At 39.4% G+C, this 27,185-nt stretch overlaps 1 protein-coding gene across 1 annotated transcript in view; it reads right to left on the reverse strand.

Moving 5' to 3' along the window:
* Window positions 1–26,774, reverse strand: part of kcnc4 (potassium voltage-gated channel, Shaw-related subfamily, member 4) — a 30,916-nt gene extending 4,142 nt beyond the window's left edge. The window contains exons 1-4 of the mRNA XM_042491640.2: window positions 26,688–26,774; window positions 22,778–24,094; window positions 4,962–5,898; window positions 2,570–2,740 (exon numbers count right to left, since the gene is read on the reverse strand). Of these exons, the coding sequence (XP_042347574.2) occupies window positions 2,570–2,740; window positions 4,962–5,898; window positions 22,778–23,389 (1,720 nt within the window). The 5' untranslated portion in view covers window positions 23,390–24,094; window positions 26,688–26,774. The remainder of the gene's footprint in view (window positions 1–2,569; window positions 2,741–4,961; window positions 5,899–22,777; window positions 24,095–26,687) is intronic.
* Between the last annotated feature and the right edge of the window lie 411 nt (window positions 26,775–27,185).

Genomic DNA, 27,185 nt, shown 5'->3' on the forward strand with positions numbered 1-27,185 from the left:
TGATATTCCCCTGTAATAGACAGGGATGTCATTATCCACATACTCACCAGACACAGGGCTCAAGATTGAATTACCCCCTCCTCCCTCTCTCAAAGATTAGTTTTGAGGTGTTCTGGCTTTGCTCAGCCTCCCGTTGTTTCTGTCTCTGCGATCAGAAGAAACCTCGCTCGGCAATTTCATGAGCTGACCAGATAATTCGGTGTATTATTGGAGAGGTCAGCATGAAAGCAGGCTGGTGACGATTTTGTGTTTCTCCGTGTTTGTGTCTTTGCCCCTGTGACTGTGAGGCTGTAGATTTTACTTTGACAGATGATTTCCTCCCCTGAGCATCACAACATGTCCACAAACATCCCTACTTCTAATTTATCTGACAGATATAACAGGCTTTTTTTTTCTTCAGCTGCATGTGACAACATGCCATTAACCGACACCAATCTACAACACTCAACACATTCAGGGATTGAAGAGGCTGTCAACAGACACATTGAAATACACTTTACTTGTAATGGGTTGTCAAAAAAATGGGGGAAGTATATAGTCTCATAGGAACTGAGCTACAGTAAGTGCCCCTTTTATGTGTTGTTTTTTTCCTCGACAGTGATGTGCTAATGAGCTTTGGTAGAAAAATACATCCCTGTAAAGTGCAGTTTTGCAGGAAAACACCTTCAGTGTTGTTGGGCTGTTTGCAGGATGTTGACACAGTGGGATGTGTGCTCAGGACGCCAGGAATGAATCCATGACTGCCAAATATAGAGCCTCTTCCCACAAGGGGCTTTTGGGTACTTTGGGAAGCTCAGATGTGAGATCCAGCGGCCATTCAAGCAGAGAGCGATGGCAGGCTGACGGCGGATGTCAATTGAAAGACTAAAAGCAGCTTTGCATTTATGATACTGTTTCAAATGGCTCTTAAAATAGTCAAAATTACAGAATATTTGTGTTACATGTTAACAATATTTCACCCCAAAATAAAAATTACATATTTTTCCTCATACCTGTAGTGCTATTTATCAATCTAGATTGCTTTGATGTGAGTTGAGTGTTGAAGATATCAGTTATCTTCTCTCCAATCTAACAATACATATATCTAATAATATAATGGAACTATAGGGCTTTTATGGTGTGTTGCTCAAAGTGCCAAAAAAATACATTTAAAAAACTCACCAGAAATGTCTCTTTGCAGAAATCATGACCAGGTTACTCAAGATAATCCACAGACCTTGTTGTGAGCAGTTTCATGTAGGAACTATTTTCCCTTTACGGAACTACACCCGCCAAACGTATCACCTCGCGAAAGGAAGTGTGCATCTACTCATGGACAAAAGGCTTGTCCTAATGAACGCTTTTCTTATGCACTGTTCATACATTCTCCTACAAAAAATAATGCACCAAAACTCGTACATATTGCATGTAATGACGAGCCAATTTGTGCATAGCCACGTACTTTGGAAGGCTGCAATCATGCGACAAATTCCTTGACAGGAGTAAAGAGGGAAGCAGTCATGAGCGGCCAAGATAGGAGGCAGGCTGGGGCACTTGATGGGTCGCAAACAAAAGGAATCTCCCCAGAGGACAAGTGTTTGAAACCGTGTGGAAATGAAGCCATTCTAAGGTCTGTCCTCTCCATGTCTGTGTTTTCCTAAACCCACCCAAACCTCCGTAACTTTACATTAATTATGTAACTTAACATTAAGTGTGTTACGTTATCCGTGGGGCGCTAATTCGTAGGATATCATACAAACCGTTTTATGAGGATACGCTGGCTTGTGAGTGTAACGTTAGCTAGCTCAGTGGGTCTAAGAGATCTAGCTGTAGATGTACACTTCCTTCTGCGCTGTGATACGTTTGGCAGGTTTAGTTCGAGTGAAAGAAAATAGTTCCTACAAGAATCTGCTCACAACAAGGTCTGTGGATTATCTGTGGATTATTAGTAACCGGGTCATTATTTCTGAAAAGAGATATTACTGTTGAGATTTTTCAAATGTATTTAAGCCAGTTATTCATTTTATGGCCAAAATAAACTAGTGTGATAAACAGGTATGAGAAAATACGTTTTTTGATGCTGGGCTGTACTGTCCCTTTAAAAATGACTAAGACAGTCAGTGGTCAGGATGTATAAGGTGACTGATTGAGTCCAGCTTACAAAAACACACAAAAACAAACCTGTTTCTAAAACTTTTGGAGTCTGTGTGTAAAGATAATTGACATAATGTCAAGCTGTATTTATTTTTAAATGCTTGATCATTTCAGACTTGGTGTGCAAGGGTCTTAACTCTTAGCGGAAAAAAAACCCCATTTCATGAAGAGTCAGCATATCCCTTTAAGTACATGTAATCGAACTGTCAGGAACATCTTGTTGCATGTATCGCTTAACCTTGATCTTGAAAAATAGAATTTTTTTTTAAATTCACTGTTCAACTTCCAGAGAGCTCCAGTGAAGGAACTCAAAATACCCGAAAACCAAGAGAACTAAAATCTCAGAGAACTTAAATGAAACTACAGATACAGATAAAAAGCAGGTATGTGCAACAAAAATGTGGAAAATGTTCAGGTGTGTGCTGATGTAACTCACCAGTATTGGGGTCTCCAGAGGTGAGGAGGAAGCAGGTGGCCTCTCGCTTAGTCTTGTCTCGCCCTCGGGAGCAGCGCAGGGACCACTTTTCACTGGGGGACAGCGGCTGGGTCAGACTGCAGCCCTCCTCCTCTGAAAGGGCCACATTTGCATCCCCGTTCTGTTTGGAGTCTGACAGGAAGACAAAAACACCCGGTGACGTAAATGCCAAAGCTTTTACTGAGACTGCCTCGAGGGCCCAGACAGGCAGGGGTATAAAGCATAAAATCTGTATTTTTCAATTCAAAATTCAATTTGACTGAGACGTTATAGGGAGCGATTTGATCCCAGTGTGTTACTGTCAATATGACTGAGTGTGGTCATCTGTCAGACAAAAGGCTCAGGAACTAGAAGAGTAGAAATAAAGTGGCTGCTATGTTTCTGTTAGACTTGAGACCAATTAAATAATTATCAATTAATTAAACAGGATACACAAAATAATCTGTCAGATTTAAAAACCTAAAAAATAAATTCAGTTAACAGGAACATTATCTTAAAGTTTCACTTCAAAAAATTACAAAAAAAAGCATTTTCTAACTTAGCTCAAGTGGCATTCAGCCATGCACATGGTGTTGATGTTGTCTGCCATTGCCATTTTAAAACAATGTCCACACAGACAAGTATTGTAGAATAGTTTCAGAATTAGTTGCTGCCTGAAAATACGATATTTCACGTAAACTGGACATTTTTGTGCCAATTTTAAAATGAAGTGTGATGTGATTGGATGCTTAGTTAAAGAAAATACTACATAGATAGCAAAAAGTAAGATCGGAGATTTCTTTGCTTGAACCAATGACAAAGTACAACGGTTACTAAAAGTGACACGAGTATAAGGTGGTCACGGTGGCGTCAATTAGATGGATAGTCATTACAAAGCTAATACAGTGACGTATTAGCGTGGTATTGGACAGGAGCATTATCCATTATCAGATGGAAGGCATGGCGTTACCCACACAAGAAGGATGAAATCAAAAAAGAAATGCTAGCGAAGCTTTACTGTTTTGGTTTGGTATGTCATGACTAAAAAGACCCAATCAGGAAGCAAATGTGGGTGTCACCGTTTACAACAGTCTCTGTATCAGACCATCCAGACTAAAACAACCAGTTTCCAAACTAATATAGGGTCAACAGCATTTTAACAGGTCACCATTTAAGGACTCCAAAATGTTAGAAGCAGTTATGCTTTTTATAACAAAAATGTATTAGTGTCGATGTAGTCTGAGATTTCTGGCTAAATACAATTAAATGTGTACTATAGAAGAATTGTTGGTTACTTTTTGTAAACACGCTTGCCAGAGAAAGTGAAAGTAAAAGCCTATCCCAGATTAATTCTAGTTTGATGGTTCGCCTTGCTGTGTTTGTGTTTTATTTTGGCACTGTGTGTCATGGATGCCTGCTGCTCACAGACTGGCATGTGGTTGCTACTGCACAATATGGGATTTTTGGCTGATATGCTGACATAAAACAACCCGTAGGTCGATAACCGATGTCGATGTTGACATATCCACTTTTTCCCCCTTCTAATTATAGTGATCATCAAGTCTCTTCTGTGGCGGAATAAACATCATATTACTATGATCATGATGGCCCATCAGCAGATGGAGACATAAAATACAATGCTTTTCAAAGTATGTAGTATTCATTTCAGGTGCAAAATAAGAAAAACACTTCAACTTAGGGTTGATGTTCTTAACATATTCACTGTGTGAATTGAATAAACAAATAGAAATATCTGGTTGTCATACCAGCAGAAATCAGCTGTTGGCCATTTCCAATATTTGGTTTTAAAGCCAATATCGCCCAATACTGATAACATGCCAATATTATCATGGATCCCGAGTAGCTACTGTTGTATAAAGTCCTGACTTCACCTGAGCATTGTGGGGATAGGCAGCCATAAATGTTTAAAACACAGAAAAAAAGAAAATACGGGCAGATGGAAGAGTCTATGCAGAAAAATACATCACCACTAGTGAATCATAAGTGATGAATGAGACGGATTATTTCTGTATGAGTTTATACATGTTTTTTAGGAACATCTTATGTAGTATATCATGAGAATGGAATTTTGTTTGTGCTGCCAATAACATCAATAATATATAAATTACAATTAAATTAAAAATTTCAAACATGTCCTTCCAGAAGGGGACATTACTGTTTGACATAAGTCAATGATGATAATAGAAATATCACAAATTATATTTCTATATTGAATTGGCATCAGAAAACAGGAAACTTGAGCAAATAATACCAAAGCTCTCTGCGTGGCTAGATATCACACAAAAAAAGTGAGAAAATGTTTTTTCCTAAAATTTGGGTGAACTGGCCCTTTATTTTAAAACTGCGGGCTGACCTGAGCGGTTCCTGCTGATGCTCTCCTCAGCAGCCAGTGGAAACGTGTCGCTCTGAGTGCTGTCTCTGTGTGAGTTTGTTTCCGACTTCACAAACGAGGCCAAGTCAGTTGGAGCGTCTGGGTTCGGGTTGTGCTTCTTCTTCTTTTTCGGCAGCTTCTGTTTGGCCATAGCCAGCGAGTAGTACATCCCAAAGTTATTGACAATGACTGGGACCGGCATGGCGATGGTCAACACTCCAGCAAGTGCACACAGCGCCCCCACCATCATGCCCAGCCATGTCTGTGGGTACATGTCTCCGTAGCCCAGTGTTGTCATGGTGACCACTGCCCACCAGAAGCTGATGGGGATGTTTTTGAAGTGTGTGTGGTTGGAGCCTGTGGGGTCATCAGACTTGGCTCCAATGCGCTCAGCGTAGTAAATCATGGTGGCGAAGATGAGTACCCCCAGTGCCAAGAAGATGATGAGAAGGAGGAACTCGTTCACGCTGGCCCTCAGCGTGTGGCCCAGCACTCGCAGGCCTACAAAGTGCCGTGTCAACTTGAAGATCCGGAGGATCCGGACGAACCTCACCACGCGGAGGAAGCCCAGCACGTTGCTGGCGGCTTTGGATGACAGACCCTTCAGGCCCATTTCCAGGTAGAATGGCAGGATGGCCACAAAGTCAATGATGTTGAGGGTGTTCCTGATGAAGACCACCTTGTTTGGGCAACAGATGATTCGCACCAGAAATTCAAATGTGAACCAGATCACACAGACGCCCTCCACCCAGGTGAGGATAGGCTTGGTCACCAACTCTAGCTTCTGCACTGCGTATGTGTTGTTGCCCTCAAAAACCAGCTCCGTCCTCATCTTCAGTTCATTGAAGGCTTCATGGGTCTCCAGGCAGAAGGTGGTGATGGACACCAGGATGAAAAAGAGAGAGGCAAACGCCACTCCCTGCATGAGACAGAAAAAACACACTAATTAATAAGCAAATATATTATTTTACAGATCACAATTGGCTTCTTTGATTCATCAAAGAGTGCAAAAAAAAGTAAAAATTTAAGAAAAAAGAAAGAAAAAAAAACATGACATGCAAGCTTTTGTATTTTGGTATTCCAAGCTGATTGCATTGCGGTTGCTATGTTGTTAAAAACAAGGAAAATAAAATTTTATTAAATTATAAATAAATTATATTATACATTGAAAAACAAATATAATTATTATATCAAGTATCGTTTTGGAAAAGGCTGCATGGTGTGTGCCTCCAGAAAACTTTTTCAATCCATGTCATAATTAATTATAGAAGACTTGTGTTTATCAAACTCCACAGCATCAACAATAAAAGACATGGATGTGTCAATTATGTCTGTAAAGCAGCGTGTTCTCAGGGATTATTTTCTGGTGGAGGCAGTGAGTGTCAGCTGATGGACAGAAAGCAAAGACTAAAAAAAATGAAAACACTGATATGAGAACACTTATGTCAGGCACAAAGAAATATGATAAGACACAAACTTTGACAGCATCAAAGTCAGGATGTAGTATTACTGTATTAAATCACTGAGTGTAAAGTTTTGCATGTACATGAATAAATGACTACACAAAGCTTTATCTAAAGCAGAGAAAACGAACCCAGTTATCTCTAACTATGTAGGAATACAATGCAAATATACCAAATACTAACTATACAAAGCAGGAGGGTTACTTAGACCACTCTTACAAACCTGCCAATACAAACATCATACCAATGCTTAGCAGGTATAATATTCAATGTCTTAATTTGCGTATAAGCATGTTAACATGTGCTAGTTAGCAATAAACATTATGCACAGCTGAGTCTTAAAGGACTGTCTTTAGTTTGGCAGGTATTTGAAAACCAAAGTATTCAACTAATATAAATTTTGACCTGATGATGGCACTACATGAAAAATCAGGGAATCTCAAAAGTTACCACGTTTTAAACCACAGGTGGAAATTAATCTCTGAACCACTGTTTATGGCAGTCAACATAATATTTGTTCAGAAGGTTCAGTCTGGACCACAGAGCTGGTTGACTGACAGTGCCAACCATATACCATGCAACTAACATGTCTAAATAATAAAAAGGTCACAATGTATGAAAAGATACAAAAAAATACACTTAAATGTTTGCTCAGTGGAACCAAAACAAACAAGCGTCATTAATGATTTAAATTCATAAAAGGCAACTTTTTGATTTTATCATTTCATCCAGCACAGTTGCCAGAATAAAATGTTGGTAATGTATGATGGATATGATACACTCATATGTATCATAACAACTCTTCTATATGGTGGTTGGCATGACACCAAGGCGAGACAGCAGACAGCAGCAGATAGACCAGTGTTCGAGACCAATGAGCAACAAACGTGGCAGCCAACACAATCAGCCCAAAAAATGTTAAAGATATTAAACCTTTCTGTAAACCATGGATATGCTAAATTCCATGTTATGTAGCAGATACTTTGATACTTCACATTTCAGCAATGCTGTGGTTAACATGTGGTTAGATTTAGGCATAAAAACCACTAGTTAGAAAAAGATCATGTTTTGGCTTAAAATACCACCAACCCATGCAGGTAAGGCAATGATATTCATAAAAAACAGCAAATTTTTAAGCTTTAAAAGCTACTCTATACACAGTGATAAGTCTCTCAAAAATACCCACTTGAAACAAAGCAATGACTTGCTAACTCGCAGCCTTTTTTCTTGGTCTCGAACTGTTGTCTGCAGTGGGCTGCAGCTTCGCAGGCATCTCGCCTGGGTGACATGCCTTCAACCACCCCCTTCATCTCGATGACAAAGACAAAGTTAGCGTTTATATTATGTCACTTTGATATGGTATGTATGGAACATGCCAAGTGTTTTTTGCCATTGTTAGCATTGTTGTTGCCATTGTTGCCATTGTTAGCATTGTCACAACATGAAAATTGAAAACTGAAACATCAAGACACATAAAGTGTCAACATATCTGTTACAATTGAAACATACAATTATAACATGTCCGTGATTTGAAAAACATACAATGCCTACATTTATTCTAGCAACTGGGTTTTTGCACCAATTATGCAGCCCAGGACCATCAAACATAATCTACTTTTTTCCAGCTGCACTGCCAGTGTGATTCCTCATGACATCCTATTACCTGCCAGGATATAATTCATTCCTTTGATTGTCCAATGCCACTCTAGTTTTAAGATTAGTGAGCGAAGATATCTTTTTTGTTACTATTTGAAAAAGCACCTTGTCCGCAGGAGAGCCTGGACAATGTTCTCTGAGAGAACAAACCAATTTCAAACCAATTACTCCCATGAACACAGAGTCTGCATCATGCTGAGAGAAAACGTGATTCCATTAACCATTAGCCAGGCCAGCTGCAGACAGCAGGGGGCGCTCACATGGTCCCAACACTGAAACCATGTGAACCCACTTACTAAACCAAATATTGGGTTACTGTGTGAGTTGTGTTTCGTATAAATCACACAGAAAACAGTCTCATGATTTGTTTGGGGGTTTTTTTGTGGTTAATCTGGTAACAGCATGTGTCATCTCGGACCACAAGTGGAGGAGAGGGAAGTGAAGAGACGAGCAGAGCCACAGAGCAGAGAGGGATAAGAGACTCTGTACAAGAGCTGAGTCATAAAAGTCACCTGTACTGTTGTTTCAGTGAGTGAAACACTGCTGTCAGTATTCCCTTGAATACAAATACAATAGGCTATATAAAACAAATGATCTTTCTTAAAAGTACAAATCCAAACCAAAAGGGGAGTGAGTCAAACCGCTTTTACAAAAGATAGGAGGTAAATTAAATGATGTGGCTGCATTGCATTCACCTGATCCAAGACAATGGCCATGCCTGTCTGTGTTTGTGTGCTAACTAATATCCGACCTGTCTTTATTGTTTACTAAAGCCTGGACAAATTATTGTAATGCCTCTCCAACCTTTCAAATCTTTCAGCTGGATAAATATGTACCTGCGCCTTGCATGCACTCTGCTACTTTGTCCCTGCGGGGACCTCTCACATATCAATCTGCTTTATAGTGTTTGGGTCTGTGATTAGAAAACACAAATAAAGCATGAGATGTCCAATGGGGACACTAATTCACTGTGGAACAAAAAGAATAAATATGAACGGGACAGTTTATGGAGTTAAGAGATTTGGAAGAATAGCAGCCCATATTGAAAACAGCAATACTGCACATATACAGTATAACACATGTACTCTATTGTGCACCTGATAATGTATTGCCTTCTACCATGACAACGTTCTTCAGCTTCGTCCCTGCAGAGCTCCGCCTACAGCTCTGATCCCCTGAGAGGAGCCGCAGGACGAGAGGGAAGGCCGTGAAGCCTCAACACGGCCCCAGGAGGACCTAAGAGGTCCCCCTGTCGCATGGAAACGGTTTCCCTGAACACTACCGAGACAACTGTGTACAATGTGTGTACAATGTGTGTGTGTGTGTGTGTGTGTGTGTGTTTTAAAGAGCTGAGTCACGGGTTAATATCAAAACAAGCCAGACAGCAGAGAAACTAACAGATACAGAAGCTCACCGCTGAATTAGTTACTAACTCAGCACATAACAGTGGCTGAGGTTGAGTAACCATGAAAAATGGTTGTATACAATCAGTCTTTTCTCCTCTGTTGGTGTCTTTCAGTCAACATTGGTGGTGGAAGAAATACTCACCTACTTTCCTTAAGTTAAAGTAGGATTATTACAATATAAAAAAAAATCTATGACAAATTAAAGTCTTGCGTTTTAAGTCTTACTTTACTAAAAGTACATAAGTATTTCAGCAAAACGTACTTAAAGTATCAAAGTATTGTAACTGCACTACATAATAAAACTGGGGCGTGATCAGAACACACTGAGTCAAATTTGAACCCCCCTCAAGATTCAGAGAGTATAAAATTGTCCTGCCCAATAATATATTGATTTTGACTTATTTTAGATGTCTATAACGTACATAAAATTTTCACAAGTAAACATTAATCTCCAGGCAACAGTTAACCGCGGAAATCTGATGCTCTAAATCTGGGTTCAAAGAAGAGAGAATCACTTGTTTGGGTTGTGGCTAGGATGGATAGAAAAAAAACTGAAAACAAGAAAATGAAAATGATTTATACAAATATTATATTAGATTATTGTTACTGATTCATTTACATTTCAAATTGTATTTGGTCAAACAGAGTCAATCTACTTAATATACTGTTAGGGTGTTTAATCTGTAACAATACATTTTATGAGATGGTCACGTTTTGTACGTAAAATCTTAATCTGCAAGGTAACTGAGTGAGTATAGACGTCAGATAAATGAGGTGGAGTAAAAAGCAATTTTTCCTTCTGAATTGAAGTGGAGAAGAAGTATAAAGTAGCTGAAAATGTAAATACTGCCTAAAATGTACTTCAGTAGATAAATTACTTAGTTACCACTGGGCAAAGGTTTTCATTATTAAAAATCTGTCTTTAAATCCTGCATCACTAAAACAGACTACACATTTTCTTTGGTGTCTTCACCTGAAATCGTACTGTGGCACAAAACACTGAGTTTTACCAGCCTTTATTCACCCAAAATTAATTAAGTACTAATTTACATGAAATCCATTTCTCTAACACATTCACTCACTCACACACACACTCACACACACACAGATGCAAACTGTGTTCTTTCATCCATGATTTCCTATTCAGACAAAAGAGCCAGATATTCTGTCAGTGCGGGATAATTAAGGTGGGCTGCACCAAACGAGAGGGTTCAGACTCTGCTGAAGCACCTCAGCAAGAACATTCCCAAAGTAAATTAATAAAGACATGACAAAGCTACTTTTCTTCAATCCTCTCTGGACTTCACAGTAGCACAGTGGGTTCTTCACTTGTTGCACAATGGACCTGAATAATAACCTGAATAGTGGAGCCCAAAAGTAAACATCAGAAGGAACAAAGTTAAGAAGAAGCTTCCAGAAATAAATCACTGCTCAGACATATTTTTATCTGTAATAAGAACAGTGCCAATATGCAAGTACTTTGAGTAAATTTTAACTGTGCAGATTTTCTCGTGATTATGAGTGCATGACTCCCTATATTTGTTGCAGTCCGTAACCAAACCACTTGGTGAACCACTGAGAATATTTTTGACCGGTTACACATGTCAGTCTATTGTTTAATTTCACTACCCTTCAGTTTATTGCACAACGCACCATCCGGGTCTGGTGGGAGTGAGCTACTGGAGCCTGTCATGGGGCGATTACCGCTACTAACACTGTCCCAACCCAACAGTTGGGGAAATATTGTGCTTACCTTCCGGCCTCCCACCAGGTCACTTTGGTGAGTAAGCCCCCCCTAAAACCCCCTTATTTGACTATGTTATCACTGTTAACTCTCTTAGCCCCAATAGACATGTCAGCAACTAAAAACAAAAGCCTCTTGTATATCACATCTTCTTTTTTCCTTAAAAATTCACTGATTAGTAGTTAATGGGTCTCTGCAAAAGCAAAATTTACCAAAACTGACATCCCTAGTGTAGACAGAAAGGGGTTACCTCTGTGAAACAGTAGCTGCATTTACACTGCCTGTTAGAGGCAGATATATCATGCCGTTATGCTCCTCGCCGCTTTGTATATAACGTCCAATCATGGAAAGGGGGGACAGAGTGGTCTTGCCTCCAAGCCGGGAACTGCGGTAGTAACAGCCCCAAAATGAGGTCTGTGTTAAATGTAAAGCTAGAAAAATGTGACCGTGGGTGTGACGTTTTAACACTTGTTTATATGTGCAACCCACCCCGAGAAATTTAAAAAGCAGGTGTTAACATAGCGCCTAATTCAAAGAAGATGAACAGTGACCGTAAATGTCCGCAAATTGGGAAAATGAGAATTTGGGAGCTCCTTACCCTCCAAGCAAAGGATGAGATCAGCTGCCATATAACATAGAAGGTAAATGATTGTGATTGTGACGTTTTATGCCTTTGTTATTGTTTAGAAAGCGTTGCTGATGCGTGTGTTATGACATGATGCCTCTTTTGATTGCGGGATGCCACGATGCAGTGTATAATTACACACTGGAGCAGCATGATGCTGCTGTCGTTTGTTTCTGTGTAAAAAGGGGGGGACTTTTTTATGACCCTGTACCACTATCTCTGTGTGAAAGCAACTAGTGGCATAAGCACTCAACGAGCTACACCAAGCAACATATGGGACGTTGACGATACCTCCAACCCCTTAAACAACCAGTGGGAACACAGCATGTTGTGTTTTTTTGGATAACTCACTTCAGTTTACACAAGCCTAAAGGAATTGTGCAATTTCTAAAAACCCGCCCTGCTGTTTCATCATCGTTCTCTGTATTTATCGCATGCATCTATTCATTCCAAGTCACATTAATCATGTTAGTGGGTATAAATAAAAATCTTCTTACAGCCGAACACATTATCACACTTTTCTGCCTTTGATAAGAACACATCACAAAGAAAGAGCTCCTTCTGTATGACAACAAACCAGCAGGCACCGAAATGAAAACTGTGCATCCTGCTGCTGTTCAGATGCCTGTGATGAGCCCGACAGGCCCTGACAGCGTTCAGTTTACCCAAATGCCAAACTGTTTATCCAAGAACTAAACAGACCCGGATATCTGCAGCCAGGGGCACCTCTGCAGGAAAGGTGCCGGAGGCCCTGGCACACACAAGGACAATTTGCTCTGCTCATAAAAGGCTCAACATGAAAGTCTAGCAATAACACGACACCTCACACTTGTGTCTGTGTCTGTGTCTGTCTCTGTGTGTGTGTGTGTGTGTCTGTGTGTGTGTGTGTGTGTGTGTGTGTGTGTGTGTGTGTGTGTGTGTGTGTGTGTGTGTGCTTGTAGGTGGCTGCATGACAGTCACTTCTCTCGCTTAAAGCACAATGTGGTTTTTAGTGAAGTGTATGTCTTTCTGGCTGTTTGTTGTCTTATTTTCATGTGTCCATGTCTGTAAGTGTTTGTCTCGTTCGATACTTCTTGCAGCATTTGTATGGTTTATTTAAGGCCTGACACAAAGTGAGACCACAATATCATGTTTACAGCTGAGTGGTGGGAACTTTAAACACAGTCAGTGTTGGAGTAATTGCCATGATGTCTCTTTGCCACCTCAGAGTGTATCCATGTTGGTCTGCTGAGCCTGCTGGTGTTATGACAAATGTTAACGCTGAGCTTTTTATTTTTCAGTTCTTGTAAATTTAACTTCTAAAGTCATCTCAAAATCCAAAAAGGAAATTTTTCCTCTTACCTGTAGTACCATTCATCAGTCTAGATAGTTCTGGTGTGAGTTGCAGAGTGTTGGAGATATCCGTCATAGAGATATCTGTCGTCTCTCCAAAATAATGGAACTAGATGGCTTGTGGTGGCAATTTTCTTCCCCAATAACTTATGGAGAAGGGGTGGGGTTTAATAAGTTTGCACTTCTTTCCACTCCTTTTATATGTCTGCATGTTTGTGTTTGTTAATATGTTTATTCTTTCCTTCCTTTTATTTACATGTTCATACATTACTTTCACCTGTAATTTACTTAAACGTGCAGTGACTGACTTTCAAGCACAGCACTGACATGTGTTTTCAGAGTAAAATTAGCATGAACTGGTAGTCTTGTTTGTGTCCACCATGGCAAACAACAGTCTAATACTCACTCTTAAATGGTCCTATATGTTCAGCACCTAGTTGCTAACTGTGTCTGCAGTTCGCTGCTTTGCAGGTAGTGCACAGAGGGATTTTAGAGTTTTTTTAACTGATAATAACGCTACGAGAACAATGAGAGTAAACCTAAACCGTAAAATTACAGGCCAGACAGATCAATAATGACTTCAATGATGCAATTAATTTCCATAGAGCTGAAGAAAACCACAGAGTCTGTGATAATTATCTGAGTTCATCACTCTGAATCATATTAGAAATAAATATTTGATAAACTGTTAATATAAAACATATAAACAGCCGATAAATCTCCCACTGAAAGAGTGCTTGATCTATATGAATGATGATACTTCTGATGCAATAGTCTGTGAGCATTAAACACTGGTGCCCAAAGAGACATCGATTCAAGGTCATCAGGTGTCACTGTGCAGACAGAGCAAAGGTTCCCCCCAGGGGACAGCCGTCAGTCCCAGCTGGGAAAGTCAGAGCAAGAGCGAGCGAGACAAGACGGGCAGCAGGCTGTGCGTCAGTGTGTAGCAGCTGGGGAGTCCCACCACAGCCATCACCTCCAGCTGTTCAGCATCACACTCTGTTACTAACACCGACATGCTACGCGCAAAAACCACAACAAGGAGCCTTCTGAGCCGTCAGCCGCTGCAAAGCCAATGAGAGCAGCCACTTGCGATGATTTCTTAAAATTTATCATGTCACACTGATTCCAAGTCAGTACACCTGAGGACGGGGGAAAATTAAAGTCCACTACTCAGCTTGTCAGCTGTGACTCTCCTGGGTGTCTGTGGGGAAGTCATTCATTCTCACAGCTTTATACTCAGGCAACCAGAAACAGTAAGTGAAAAACAGAGAGGATCTAAGCTGATACAAAACAAGATACATTTTTGCAGTTTTAACTTGTGATTTCCTGCTATTGAAGTTAAGTGACTTTCATTTTTAATCTACCTTCATTATCAGTCAGTGAATTGAAGCAGGGAGAGGGTACTGCCTAATCAATAAAACAACACTTACAGGATAAAATATCAGTAGTGAAGACCTTCCTACACAGAGAAGAACAAGAGCAAGAAGCTGATGCTGAGAATCCTTAAAGGAAAAATGAAACCCCCCAAGTGATCATTCGAATATCAATTACTCACCCGTGTTGCGTTGGATTTGTGAGGGAAACTTTTTGTTTTTTTTGCGTGCCTCTAATTCATGGGGGTCTGCATTTAACAAAGGCAAAACAATATCAAAATAAATTCTCACACAACGTGTTGTATTATAATCCAAGTCTCATTAATCCAATCATACTCTCAGTACTTGCAAAACAGACAATCATTTCAGAAAGGAACTGAACTGAAAGTTAAACACATCTATACTCTCTTCAAAGCCAGACTACACTGACAAAAACAGTACTTTTACTTCACTGAACATGGGAGTTGCTGGTCGACTGCTGCCTCTCAGTACGTTTGTGTTAATCTAAATCTACCTTTTAAAAAACCCAAATCACACTAAAATCAACAAACAAGCTAAGTGACTGAGGCAGTCGTTGACCAGAGGCTCTTGTGTTTAGCGAGCTAAAATGAAATGTTTATGTAAATGTGGTCTGGCTTTGAAGAGAGCATAGGTAAGTTTAACTTTCAGTTCAGTTGCTTTCAGAAAGGGCTGTTTGGGAAGTACTGAGTATATGATAAATGAGACTTGGATTATTGTGCATGTTTTGACAGTTTTGCTGTTGTTAAATGTGGCAGCCTATGAATTGAATTCATCACGAATTTTCTCCATTTTTGGCTTCATCATTCATTGAAGGTATGCGAGAAAAACGTTTTCTTTACAAATTCAACGTAACACAAGGTGTGTAACTGATATCCAAACGGCAATTTTGAGGGGAAAACATATTCCTTTAAGACCAGGACAGGCGCACCACATACAACATCAGGGAAGTGAAGACCCTGGACAAGAGACAACATCTGCTGCTTGTAGAAACCTAACCAAAGGTGGTGGAAACATAGACAGATAATAGGTCTAAGGTCATCGACCAGGACTCAGGAATCAGTGGCGACCGGAGAAAGACCATTTACATATGACAGCAGAGACTATTTTTGAACATTTACAGAGGTTACAATCTCACCCCGTACACGTCCAGCTGTTATGATGTGACTTAAGACAACCGAGCCATCTCCATGACAACTGATGATATGCCAACCTGATGAAGACTTTGAAATTTACTGTATAAGTTCAGCTACAAAAGACAGTAAATGAAACTTGAGCTGTAACTTATTTTGTCAAAATCTAAATATGACTAAAGACACAGTTGCTAGAAAAATGCGCAGTCAAAATAAAGTTGCATGTGTGTCTGGTGGCGTAAGAGTGTGCTGAAACTTCAAGAAGTGTCTCAAAACAAAGTAGGCTGGATAGTTTTAAAAAAAAATGTTTTAAATAGTTTATTTGATAGGGACAATGCAAATAAATAAAGCACAACTTCCACCTGCTAGAGACAAGCTGAAGAAACTGATGCCTCACATATAGAGATTATAGCTATTGCTAGTTCCCAACGCCTGTCCCTAGTTAGGCTTTTAATGGAGCAAGAAATCTCAGCATATGGAAAAATAACAATTGAACCTTCAGCACTGATCATCAGTCAAAGACTTTTAAATCCATTCAGCCAGTAAAAGTAATGACTACACTTAGTTGACAAATGTGCAAATGTATTAAGTTAAAAGAGAAGTAAACAAAGCTTTTTGTTTTTCTTTCCCTGTGAAATGTAAATATACTTTCTACAATCCTGCTGAGGTTTGGAGCTGATGAAAACACTATTTAATCTGCTTGGCAAAGGATAAATAGTCTGTAATTTGTATATTTGTATACATTATGAATGCCCCACATCAAATTCGTTATTTTATCAAGTACAAATCCAAACCTTTTTTTTAAGCCAAAGAAGACAATAACAATTGATGGTTAAGTTGCAGCTAAAATACCAACAATCCGCACGGCTGATAATTGCTCTTTGGTTTAGGTGGGAGTAAGATGATATTTTTTGTAATGTGCATTTATTGATTTTATTTCGTCTGCAAAATAAAGTCTGCAACTCTGTGTATACTTTGTCATGCATTCGCTGACCTCACAGCAACACAGCCAATCTATTTTCAGCAAACAGCTTGGAATCGAGCAGAATAAACAAGCAACATAATCACGGAGGATTACATGCCTCTTTCTCTGAGAATTCAGTGTTATCACAGTCTCCTTAACGAGGCTTCGCTGCTTTGATGATGTGTGAAAAATCAAATCCTGTGTTCCATTCACAGAGCAGCAGAGAAAGGTGTCAGCTCTATGAGAGCTGGGCCCCGAGGAATAAGAGGTTCTGCACACAGCACTCCTTTATTATTTATCAGCTGGGTGTCACACCAAGACTAAATGTGACGTGTGAGGAGAAGTTTCATATTTAGCGGTGAACAAAGGAGCGTATTGAAAGATATTGACCAATCTTTTCTGTTTTAAATCAATTTTAACTGATTCAGCCCTAAAACAAGAAACAAGGTTTTGATGAAGATGTGGTGACATTGTTTTGCAAGTGAAGACAAAGGACTTTTTTACATTTTTTACTCAATATCAGTATTTTATACATGCATCAATATAAGCAAAATCTAGTATTTTGACAATAAACTAACAAAAATCCTGCCAGTTCTTCTAATCTGGTTAATAAGTCTCAATGTAAATGTCAAAAAAGAAGAAATGTAAGAAATGTATACAAAACTTTAATGTAAAATCTGACCAAGTTAAACAAAAAAACGCATTTTATACTGCCAAACAGATAGGTTATTGGAAATTAGGACTCCAGATAAAATGCATCAGACCTCAAGAATCCCACATCAGTCAATCCCTCGGTCTCACAACAGAGACAAATTGATTTCTTGCCCTACGTGGGATAAAATACGTTGCTCTTTCTGTGGGAAAGGCAGTTTTAATTGCTCACCACTGATAACAAGTTGCAGCCCATTACCACAGCGGTGATTAATTACAGGCAGCAGCACAGTGAAATTAATGAAATATTGCACATGGGGAAGTTATCTAGTCTGAGTTTAATGTTAATAATGTCTAGGTTTGAGACTAATTGTCACATGTAATGAAACTGAGATTACAAATCCTCATACTCTATCAGAGTCATGGAGCTCTGTGGGTGTTTAAACTGAAAGAACATGTTTGTTTCCTCCTAATTTCTATTGTTAATGATGATGTGTTTTTATTGTTTTGGTTCCATGCTCTAGTAGTTTGGTTAAAAAAGTGAAACGATCACTATGAGGTCAACAGTGTAGCTTTCAGCTTTGAAGGCATTTGAGAGTGCTCATGTTCATATTTGGGGAACATTAGAAATTGTACCCCTTTAAATATTTTTTAGGACTATTTAGGACCAATGCAGCGACCAATGCAGGATCAGTGCAACAGGTAAGTGGTCATCCATAGTGGTTGTCAGGCCAAACACAAAAGACAGGCAAAGTCATTCACTTGATCTCAATGTATCTGATCACCAGTTTCACTTGTGGAGTCCAGACTGAAGTCAACAAGCCCACGAACAAGACAGATATGATAATAGCTGCAGAACATGCCCGGCAAAGCATCATAACGAAGATCTGCTGATGTCTCTGTCAAACTTCAGCCAGTTGTTCTACACTACAAAAGATTCACAACAAATATTAATTATAATGCCTTACTTTCTGTTCCCTAAAAGTTAAGCAAAAACATTTGAATTTAGAGAGAGATGATACAGAGGGACACACTGGCATTTAAAAGATGCCAAAAAAATAGAAGAAATTAAGAAACAAAACCCCCACCACCACCCCGACAGCTACCGCCACATACACTGACACTCTTTGGGAAACACTATAATGACATCATTTTTGACTTGCACACCCTTGGACACATAAACCTAGTTATGTCAGGCTAAATGGCTCTGTGATTTTGGCACTGAATACTTACATGTGTGCGAACATGTTTACAGTGACAATGTTAACATGATGATGTTTAGCAGCCACCCTCTTTGTTTGGCATGTTAGTACATCAAAACCACAAATGTCAACCTCATGACATGTCAACCACTAGAGGAAAATTCAGAGGATCACCATTAATTCCATGGCGCAGAGCATCGCCAACGAGGACCTACAAAATTCATCTGATGTGAATATAGCCTCAGCACTTGAATCTTACAGCCACTGATTCATGTAAAATCTAACATGCTGTAAAGCACCATTACTGTTCTAGTACCTTCTGTATAAGCAGCTCTATATGTTCCTCTCACTTCTTTGATTTGAGCTTGGTGCCATCATCAGAATAAAGGCTTCCTGTGCAAACCTCCGCAGAGCTGCACCTCCAGTCTTGGTTGATGGTGAGGAGGATGTGGCCGAAATGATGGACAGATTAACTTCCCTCTGGCATTCAAGAATTACATTACCTGAGATGAGCTCAGAGGCTCTTTGAAATATAAAGGCCATAAAGGTAACGTGAGTCCCTCAAAATGCACTCTGCATCCTCTCAGAATGCACACAGAGCCGACATGCATACATGGACCATCTGAAGCGGAAATGGACAGAGAACATTATGACCAGGTCAATATGAAAGCGCCCGCACTAATTCTTACAACACACTTCCAGATTCAAATCCACACTGCGGTTTTGAAGCAGAACTTCCCAGATCCTGATTGATTCATTTACAAATATTGAGTGGTGAGAGACGGGCGTGATGAACTGGCAGGCACAGCGCGGTCATCCTCAGATGGCGGCTGTGACTCAGAGATGTCAGCTGTTCTGCAGTGACAGCCTGCAAATGCCACCTGGACGAGAGGCTAAAAAAATACGACTATTTGTATTGTGACTGACATGCAATAAGAGCACTGTAGTTCTGCAACACTGCAGGAGCCCCTGAATAGACCATTCAGCTCAAACACAAATGGGTAAACAGAAATTAGAGTGAGCATCATCCTTGCTCTTTCTGGACTAAATGTATTTTTCTTTTTTGACTGATGAAAGCTCCTGGCCCTCTGCCTGACAACTCCTGCTATAGTGACACTCGATACGTGGTTCCATGTTTACTTCATTAGGCACTCTGCTGCTTTTGTTGCAAAGCCATTAGGCAAAGCACACTTTCAGATGCTTACAAAAGGCTGATATTCCCTGTGGACGACATGAGGGCAAATTCATTTTAATTTACAACAAAATCATTTATTTTATTGATGAACCAAATAGGAGTATATCATTTTCACTGTAATAAAATTAGATTTTTGGGGTGGTCATGTATGTTAAAATCATGAATACATGCGAAACAAGTTGTGACATGATGACAGTCTTTGAATAAAATATATACAAACGAGCAAAAAGAAGCTAATATTAGAGCAGTGGTGTTTCTCTCCACATTGTCAATCAAGATTCTCTAAGTTGTGATAAATGGATGATGCATTTATTTCTGCCAATTGGACCCCATGCTTCAGTTTAATATACAGCAGGATTTACTGTACATGGATGTACACTGCTGCAGCCTTTCAAACACTCGTGTTTTGAGGACCTCTGAGTGCAGACCCTGAACAGGATGTGTGGGAACACTTCAGCTGCACTGTATTTTTGCCATGAAACAGCATTTTCTCTATTTTCAGCGTTTTAGCACAATTTCATAACATATATTTAAGTGAGAACAAAAAAATCTGCTATTTACATGAAACGAAAGAAAAAAGGTATTATCTGCATTAAGTCAGAGCTGAATAAAACATTTGTTATTGTGTCTAAGTACAACTTGAGCTGCAGCAATTAGTTATGTTGAAAAAAAAAACTAAAAATTAATTGGCAACTATTAAGTATTTTTTAGTAATTCCATGCTTCCTAAATGTGAGGAAACAGTAATGCTGGAATAAGTCCCAAAAACCAGAAATGAGTTAGCATTTCAGCACCTCTAGTTCCCTCATCTCAAAGTCTGAGGATTTATTTAATGGGTTTTTGGTTAGATGCCTGAAATAAGGTCAGCTTAAGCTTAAGAGACTTTCATGTTTTGTTCTACAATATAAAATATGTCAGTAAATACTGTGACAGCAGAATGTTATCATGCCGAACACGGCTTTACAGCCTGGCTGTAGTAGGAATGTTAAGTTATGCGACTGTGGTGTAGTTAGTTTATAGCCAAACAACAAATGTGTGGAGTGACAGTCACAAAAAAATACTTTACATTGTTTTATAAGTCTGATAGATCATAACTTTTCACAATTTTTGTTGGTCATTAACTTAATTTTGAACTGATTACTTGTTTCAGAGGGCCTCAATTGAATTTTAGTGCTCTTTTTCTGTGATTGGTGTTGACAGTATTTCTTACCTCTGTATTACCCCTCCCAAACCCCAAATACTGTACATCTATTTGGATTTGACCAGTTTGTTTATAAGAGGTCTACCAGCAAGTTAGACCTGTCTGGGGTTTAACTTTGGGCAATATATGATGCAATGGTAGAAATGTGTGCACAGGTAGAGATTTTGGTATGACTGCAGGAGCTATTTGTGGGAGGACTGCTTTTGTGTTTTAATCTTGTAGCACAATAAAAATAATTACATATCTTCCAGGTGGAAAATCACAAGGTGGAAGCACAGGTTGGTGCTAATATCAGTTTGTATTCAGTTTGTTTCATCACTTTTCTCTCATCAGAATTCACAAAATCAGTCATTTATGTTTTTAATGGATCTGTGGTACATTAACAACACAGAGAGCCACTAACTATGTGCTTTTTAAACCAACTCAAATAAATTAGTTTGTGCTCGATGTTTTCTGTTGATAAAAAAGTGAGCAAGTCAAAGTGATAAAGAGGGTGTTCTTGTGTTTCTCTTTTTAGGATGTGGAAATTCAGTCCCTGGTAGATGCGTGGGTGAGTCTACGTCTGTTCCTGGAAACAGTCAGATGTGAAGAAATGAACTGTAGCCAGAAAGCAGACATGTTCTAAAAAAAAATTGTTTCTGTATAAAGAACCACATTAAGCCTAAACTAAACCTGCCAGAAACTTCAGACATGTTTGAAACTGCAGGAAATCCAGCATGCATGTAGAATTAAAAGTCACAGTCACATGGATGTTGGTGTTGCCAGGATCTTAAACTGAATCTCTGAAGTTTTCTACACTTACCTGATCATGTTCAGATTTGACAGCTAAACATCAAAACAGTAACATATCACTGAGACTGCTAAGGAATAATACGTTGTTGTGGCAACAAAGATGGTAACAAGTATTGATTCTTTCAAAATATTGTATCAAAGTCACAAAATCCAGTATTGTGACATCACTAATGTGGAGTACTTTGACTTGCCTAGTTACTGAATGTGCTATATACTTGCCTTGCCTATTATTTCCTGTATTGATTGGACGTACTCAGCAGGACGCAGAGAGCAGTATTAATACTGAGTCAATTATACTGGAGAAATAAGGTTAACCTGATTGGCTGAACTTTGCACACTGTAAAATCTGACAAGTTGATCTTGCTTGCAATAATCCTTGAAATGGATTGCCAGTCTTAGGCCACCATACATTTGTTTCATCTCTCTCTCTTTATATAGTCAATATTGAATGTGGAATCATACAACCATAACCGAAGGTGACTCAAACAATAAATATTGAGCTTTGGACATGTCTTGAATGCAACCTGGTATTAATACAACAAAAGATTATCATTGTAAATCTCATTTTATCTGCCCAAGAGAGTTCAAGACATGCTTAGTAAGAAGGGAGGTCACCCTAAATATTTGCATCTTAAGCCGGTTGAAGTTGTTTTTTTCTGAAATATTTGTGTTTTTAACACTGTATACATATTTCCTTGATGTTCCGGTTGTGTTTTAGTAAAGAGATACTATATGCATGATCATTATAAGCTTGCTAAAATAACAAAGTTTAAGTTAACCTGTGACTTTTGCACAGTACTGTAAATGAAGATCAAAAGTTATATATACTTACATTTGTCAAGGCAATCCGTTTTCTAGATTTTTTTAAAGTAGAATCAACCAAATCGAACAATCACTCAGATTTTAGAGTACAGGAACACCTGTTGATTAGGACATATGCGCCTTTCTGTCTCCTAAATGTTAAATATCTTGCAGGTTTAATGGTCTCAGTTGCATGCGCACATTAAAGAGCTCAGAGGACAAAACAGCTGATGGACTCACCCTGGCTGCTCTGGACGAGTACGGGTCGTCGAACAAGGCCCAGATCTTCGGCTGCCAAACTTCACAGCAGCCCCTCGACCTGTCCGGACAGTCCTCGATGCCAAACCGCCTCGGCATCTCTTTGTCGTCGTCCGTGTCCTCTGGGTCCGGCGGCTCAAACGTCTCCAGGGCCTCCTCCGCGTCCCGGTGCTGCCGGTAAGTCATCCAGCAGCACGGCTCCACGTCGGTCTCGTCGATCCCCCAAAACGCCAGCTCCTCCTCGAAGAGCGGTCCGCAGACATCCGCCGGGCAGTGCAGCTTGCCAGTCCGGTAATAGTTCAGCACGTAGGCGAAGATGCCCGGGTGCCTGTCGAAGAAGAACTCGGCACTCGGGGGCGCAGCGTCCGAGTCAGAGCTGACCTGCGGGTCCGGGTCTGCCAGCCATGCCAGGCGGGTCCCCGGCAGAGTCCTCAGTGTGCTCTTGTAGGTTTCATGTCGAATGCCGCCCACGTTGATGATGATTTTGTCCGAGTCTTCCCCTCTGCACATCTCTTCCTTCAGACATGATTTAGACGGAGGTTTGTTGCCTGATTTGCGCCCCCGGTAAGACGAAACACACACCGAGCTTATCATTGAGAAGCCGTCTGTCTCGGTTACACACTGCTGTCCACTCGAACAAAAATCTCAAAATTAACGCAAAGTGCGCCCTAATTTCAGACCCCTGTCATTATATTGACCCGTGCGTCTCATGGATCCAGAAAATAACAGCCAGACAGCGTCAAAGTGAAAACCACCTGTTACAAAACTCAGCAAACGCCTCAAAACGCAGGTGCTCAAGCTCACTGGATGTGATTTTCCTTTAATATATTTCTTACATCAGTTCCTCTAGATGTTGCACTTATCTCCTGCTCATGAAAACAATGCTGTTTCCACCTAAAATTGGCTAATTACGCACAGTAGGATGAAGTAACGTGTCACTCCTCACCAGCTTTTCTGACAAACCTTATCCAAATTCTGCACCGCCAAAATCCACAACTATTCCTGACAACTTTTCCCTTCTCCACGCGAGACAAGAAAGCTCGATAACGGTCCGCTCGCGCATTTAATAACGCGCAGAGATATTCCTTCGCGCTCAGATCGCGTGCCAGATGTGGGGTTGTTTTCCAGGTGGGGATCTGTTGCTGCTCCACAAGTAGCCTGTCTTCCCTTAGCGACACAGCCCGGTTGGATGGTGCGCTCAACAACAGGCTCCCCGGTTTAACTCTTTGGTTGCTGGCGGAGGCTGGCGCATTACTGAACAACTCCCTCTAATCAGAGCGAGAGGATGGGCTGATGAGGCTATATGAGAGAGATGTTCAACCTTTAATTTAATTTTGTAGCCTGTTATATTTTACATATTCAAGTTTGACTGCACCATGATAAAAAAAACAATGTGTGGTTAAATGAATAAATAAAATCACATAAAAAATTAAAGCTGAAGATTGTATGAGCCGTTTAAAAGACTAATAGCAAAAAGATAAAATACCAAAATGTGAATTGTTCTATATTGCAATGTATCTTTTCTCAATAGGGGTGCACAACATTGGATTTAAATCCGATATGCCATTATATAACAACTAATTTGGACAATAACCGATATCCATAAATCCACTTTTCTCCACCCAAATTAAGTGATCATCAAGTCTCTTCTGTAGCAGAATAAACATCATATTACACATACTTATCATGATGGCTCACCGGCAGATGGACATGAAATACAGTGCTTTTCAGTGTAATGTAACATTCATTCATTGTGCAAAATAAGGAAAAAAAATAAAATTTGTGTTGATGTTTAGTACATTTTGTCAATAAAAAAAATATCATCAGAAACCAGCAACCGAAATTTCCTTTTTAAACCAAAATCTGCTGATACTCAAGACATGCCGATATTATCTTGCATCCCCATTTTTCATTGCAAGGGATTGTTGCACAGTTATTCATAAGTCCAACTCTGCATGTGACAAGGTAAGTGACATACTGGTCTTGCAAACACTGACTGAAGCACTGGTACCTCTACACAGAAAAATCCACTATAGAGAAAAAAAGGACATCACTGTGCTGAATATTTGCTGTCTCATTGCATGACAACTACACAGACTAACAATTTAAATTAGGCCATTTCGTCAAAGTGTATATTAAGATTAATGTTAGCCTCAACCTTCAACAGCAGGTCAACTGAAAGATCCAGCTGTGATTTTACTGTCATTTCCATGAGCAGCCCATGATTTGTTTTTATTATCGAGCAGCTACAAAATGTGATCCAACAAGTAGCTTTGCAGCCTCCAGTGTGTTTGGAGTCATGTTTCTGCACAAACTAATACTGCCACCTAGTGGATCCTTCAGTGACAACATGATCAGCCTGTTCAGTGAATCATTCAGACGCAGAGAATTAAGACCGATGAGAATAAAAGGGGAATGAGTGAAATTTGGGGCAAAAATGAGTTATATAAACTAAACACAAATTTAAAAACAACACTTTTGTTTGTGCTTCAATTTAGAAATTAAAGAACATTTTCAAGCATTCACTATCTATATTTCTCTCAAATTTTCATCACAAATTTCTTAAAATCGGTTTCTCTTTATCTCTTTGTCCAAGACAGTCAATCCACCTGATAAGTGCGGCATATCAAGATGGGCATGGACTGTTTTTGTTAAACTTTTCACATCCTTTGTTGCTGTTTGTTGTTTTTTGTTTGCATTATTTTTTGTTTTTATTTGATGCTCCATGTTCAAATAAAATTTTCAAATAAATAAAATTAAATTAAAATAAAGAGCATCAACACTACACAGCTGTGCCTTGGGATGTTCTCAATAAAAGGCAACTCTAAAATGTGCATTTTGATCACTACGGCATGGACTTTATTCCAATGACTCATGACTCCACTTGGACTTGAGCCTTTTGACATAAAAATACTTAATACCTCTCCCAATACAATGTGGGGTGGAGAAAGTTGTGGCCATTTTTGCAATATGAGATGAATTAAATACAACAAGACAGGACAGAAACATACAAAAGTAATTCTGTTGTGGTACTGGTTAATAGTGCCACATGAAAGTGCAATGTCAGTACAACTTTTTTTATTATTATGTTTAGTTGCACTTGTTTAGACAAACTTGTTTTGATGAGTAAATACAGGCTTTAGAAAGCATTCATCATTTTAGCAAGTTTAATGTATTAGCCTACTCTGGTATAACATTGGGCAGAGAGCACATTATGACTTTTTTAGGCCTCAAAACTCAAAGTTGCGAACTTTGGACTTGTCCACCGTGACTTGGGACTTAACTCTGGACTTGTTGATCTTGACTTGAGTGCTCAGACTCGAGATTTACTTGTGACTAGCAAAACACAGACCTGGTCCCACCTTTGGCACTTATTCAGTTAAAAAAAGAGCTTATATGTTTTTCCAATAAATGTCAAAATTTGTTCATCATGTTTATTGTCAGTTACATGATTAAGCCATTGAGTTTTAATATTAAAGATTAAAATAAATTAAGTCAGGGCAAAGAATTGTCTAATGTGTTGCTGTTTTGGTTGTCCTGTAAAGCTGGTCAAATGTCACCCTTCAGTTTGGCTAACAATGGTGTAAAAAGTGCTCAGCTGATTAACGACAGAATAAATAAATGAACAAATTCAAATCTCCGTTACAACTGACTGTTAGAAATATCTGATTTTACGCATCAAACACTCACTGAAGCCTGTTTACAGGTGTTTGGGAGTAACGTTAGGCTAATGTTAGGCTACTAGCTTACTGCAAAAAAAAACTTGTACAAAGTTTGTGGCCCCTGAAGGAGCCGTGTAAAGTCTGATAAATGGTCGTGTCTGGAGACAACGAGTCTGAAAATGAAAAAATAAAACATATGTGGGTTTTGAGTAAGAAAGAAGTTATCTTACCAGACTTCTTTGGGTTGGTCGTATTCTCACTGCCCGAGGCTACCTTAGCAGCTACAAATACACCTGAAAATGTGACGACTCAACTGTAGGCGGTCGACTTGCATTGTGGGTTATGTAGGCGGCAGGTTTGGTTTTGAGAATGCATAAAATAATATCATTGAAAAATAAAAACATTGCTGCACTCCTATACAAAAAAGGTACACTAATGCTTTATTAATGAATGTAAATATTAAGATATCATAAAAAAATACTGTAAGTCAGTTTACTGAAAGTAAAAGAACAAGTGGACTATATATGTGTATGTGTGTGTGTGTGTGTGTGTGTGTGTGTGTGTGTGTGTGTGTGTGTGTGTGTGTGTGTGTGTGTGTGTGTGTGTGTGTGTGCGTGTGTGTATGTGTACTGTACTTACAAACTGTTCTTGACTGACAGTGTATCTCACCCTCCTCTTACCAGTCTAAACAGCTTGGTGGCATCTCATAATACCCAGCATACCTTCAG

Source organism: Plectropomus leopardus, chromosome 9 (genome assembly GCF_026936395.1).
Source record: "Plectropomus leopardus strain MGB_pleo_1.0 chromosome 9, ASM2693639v1, whole genome shotgun sequence".
NCBI classification, from domain to species: domain Eukaryota; kingdom Metazoa; phylum Chordata; class Actinopteri; order Perciformes; family Serranidae; genus Plectropomus; species Plectropomus leopardus.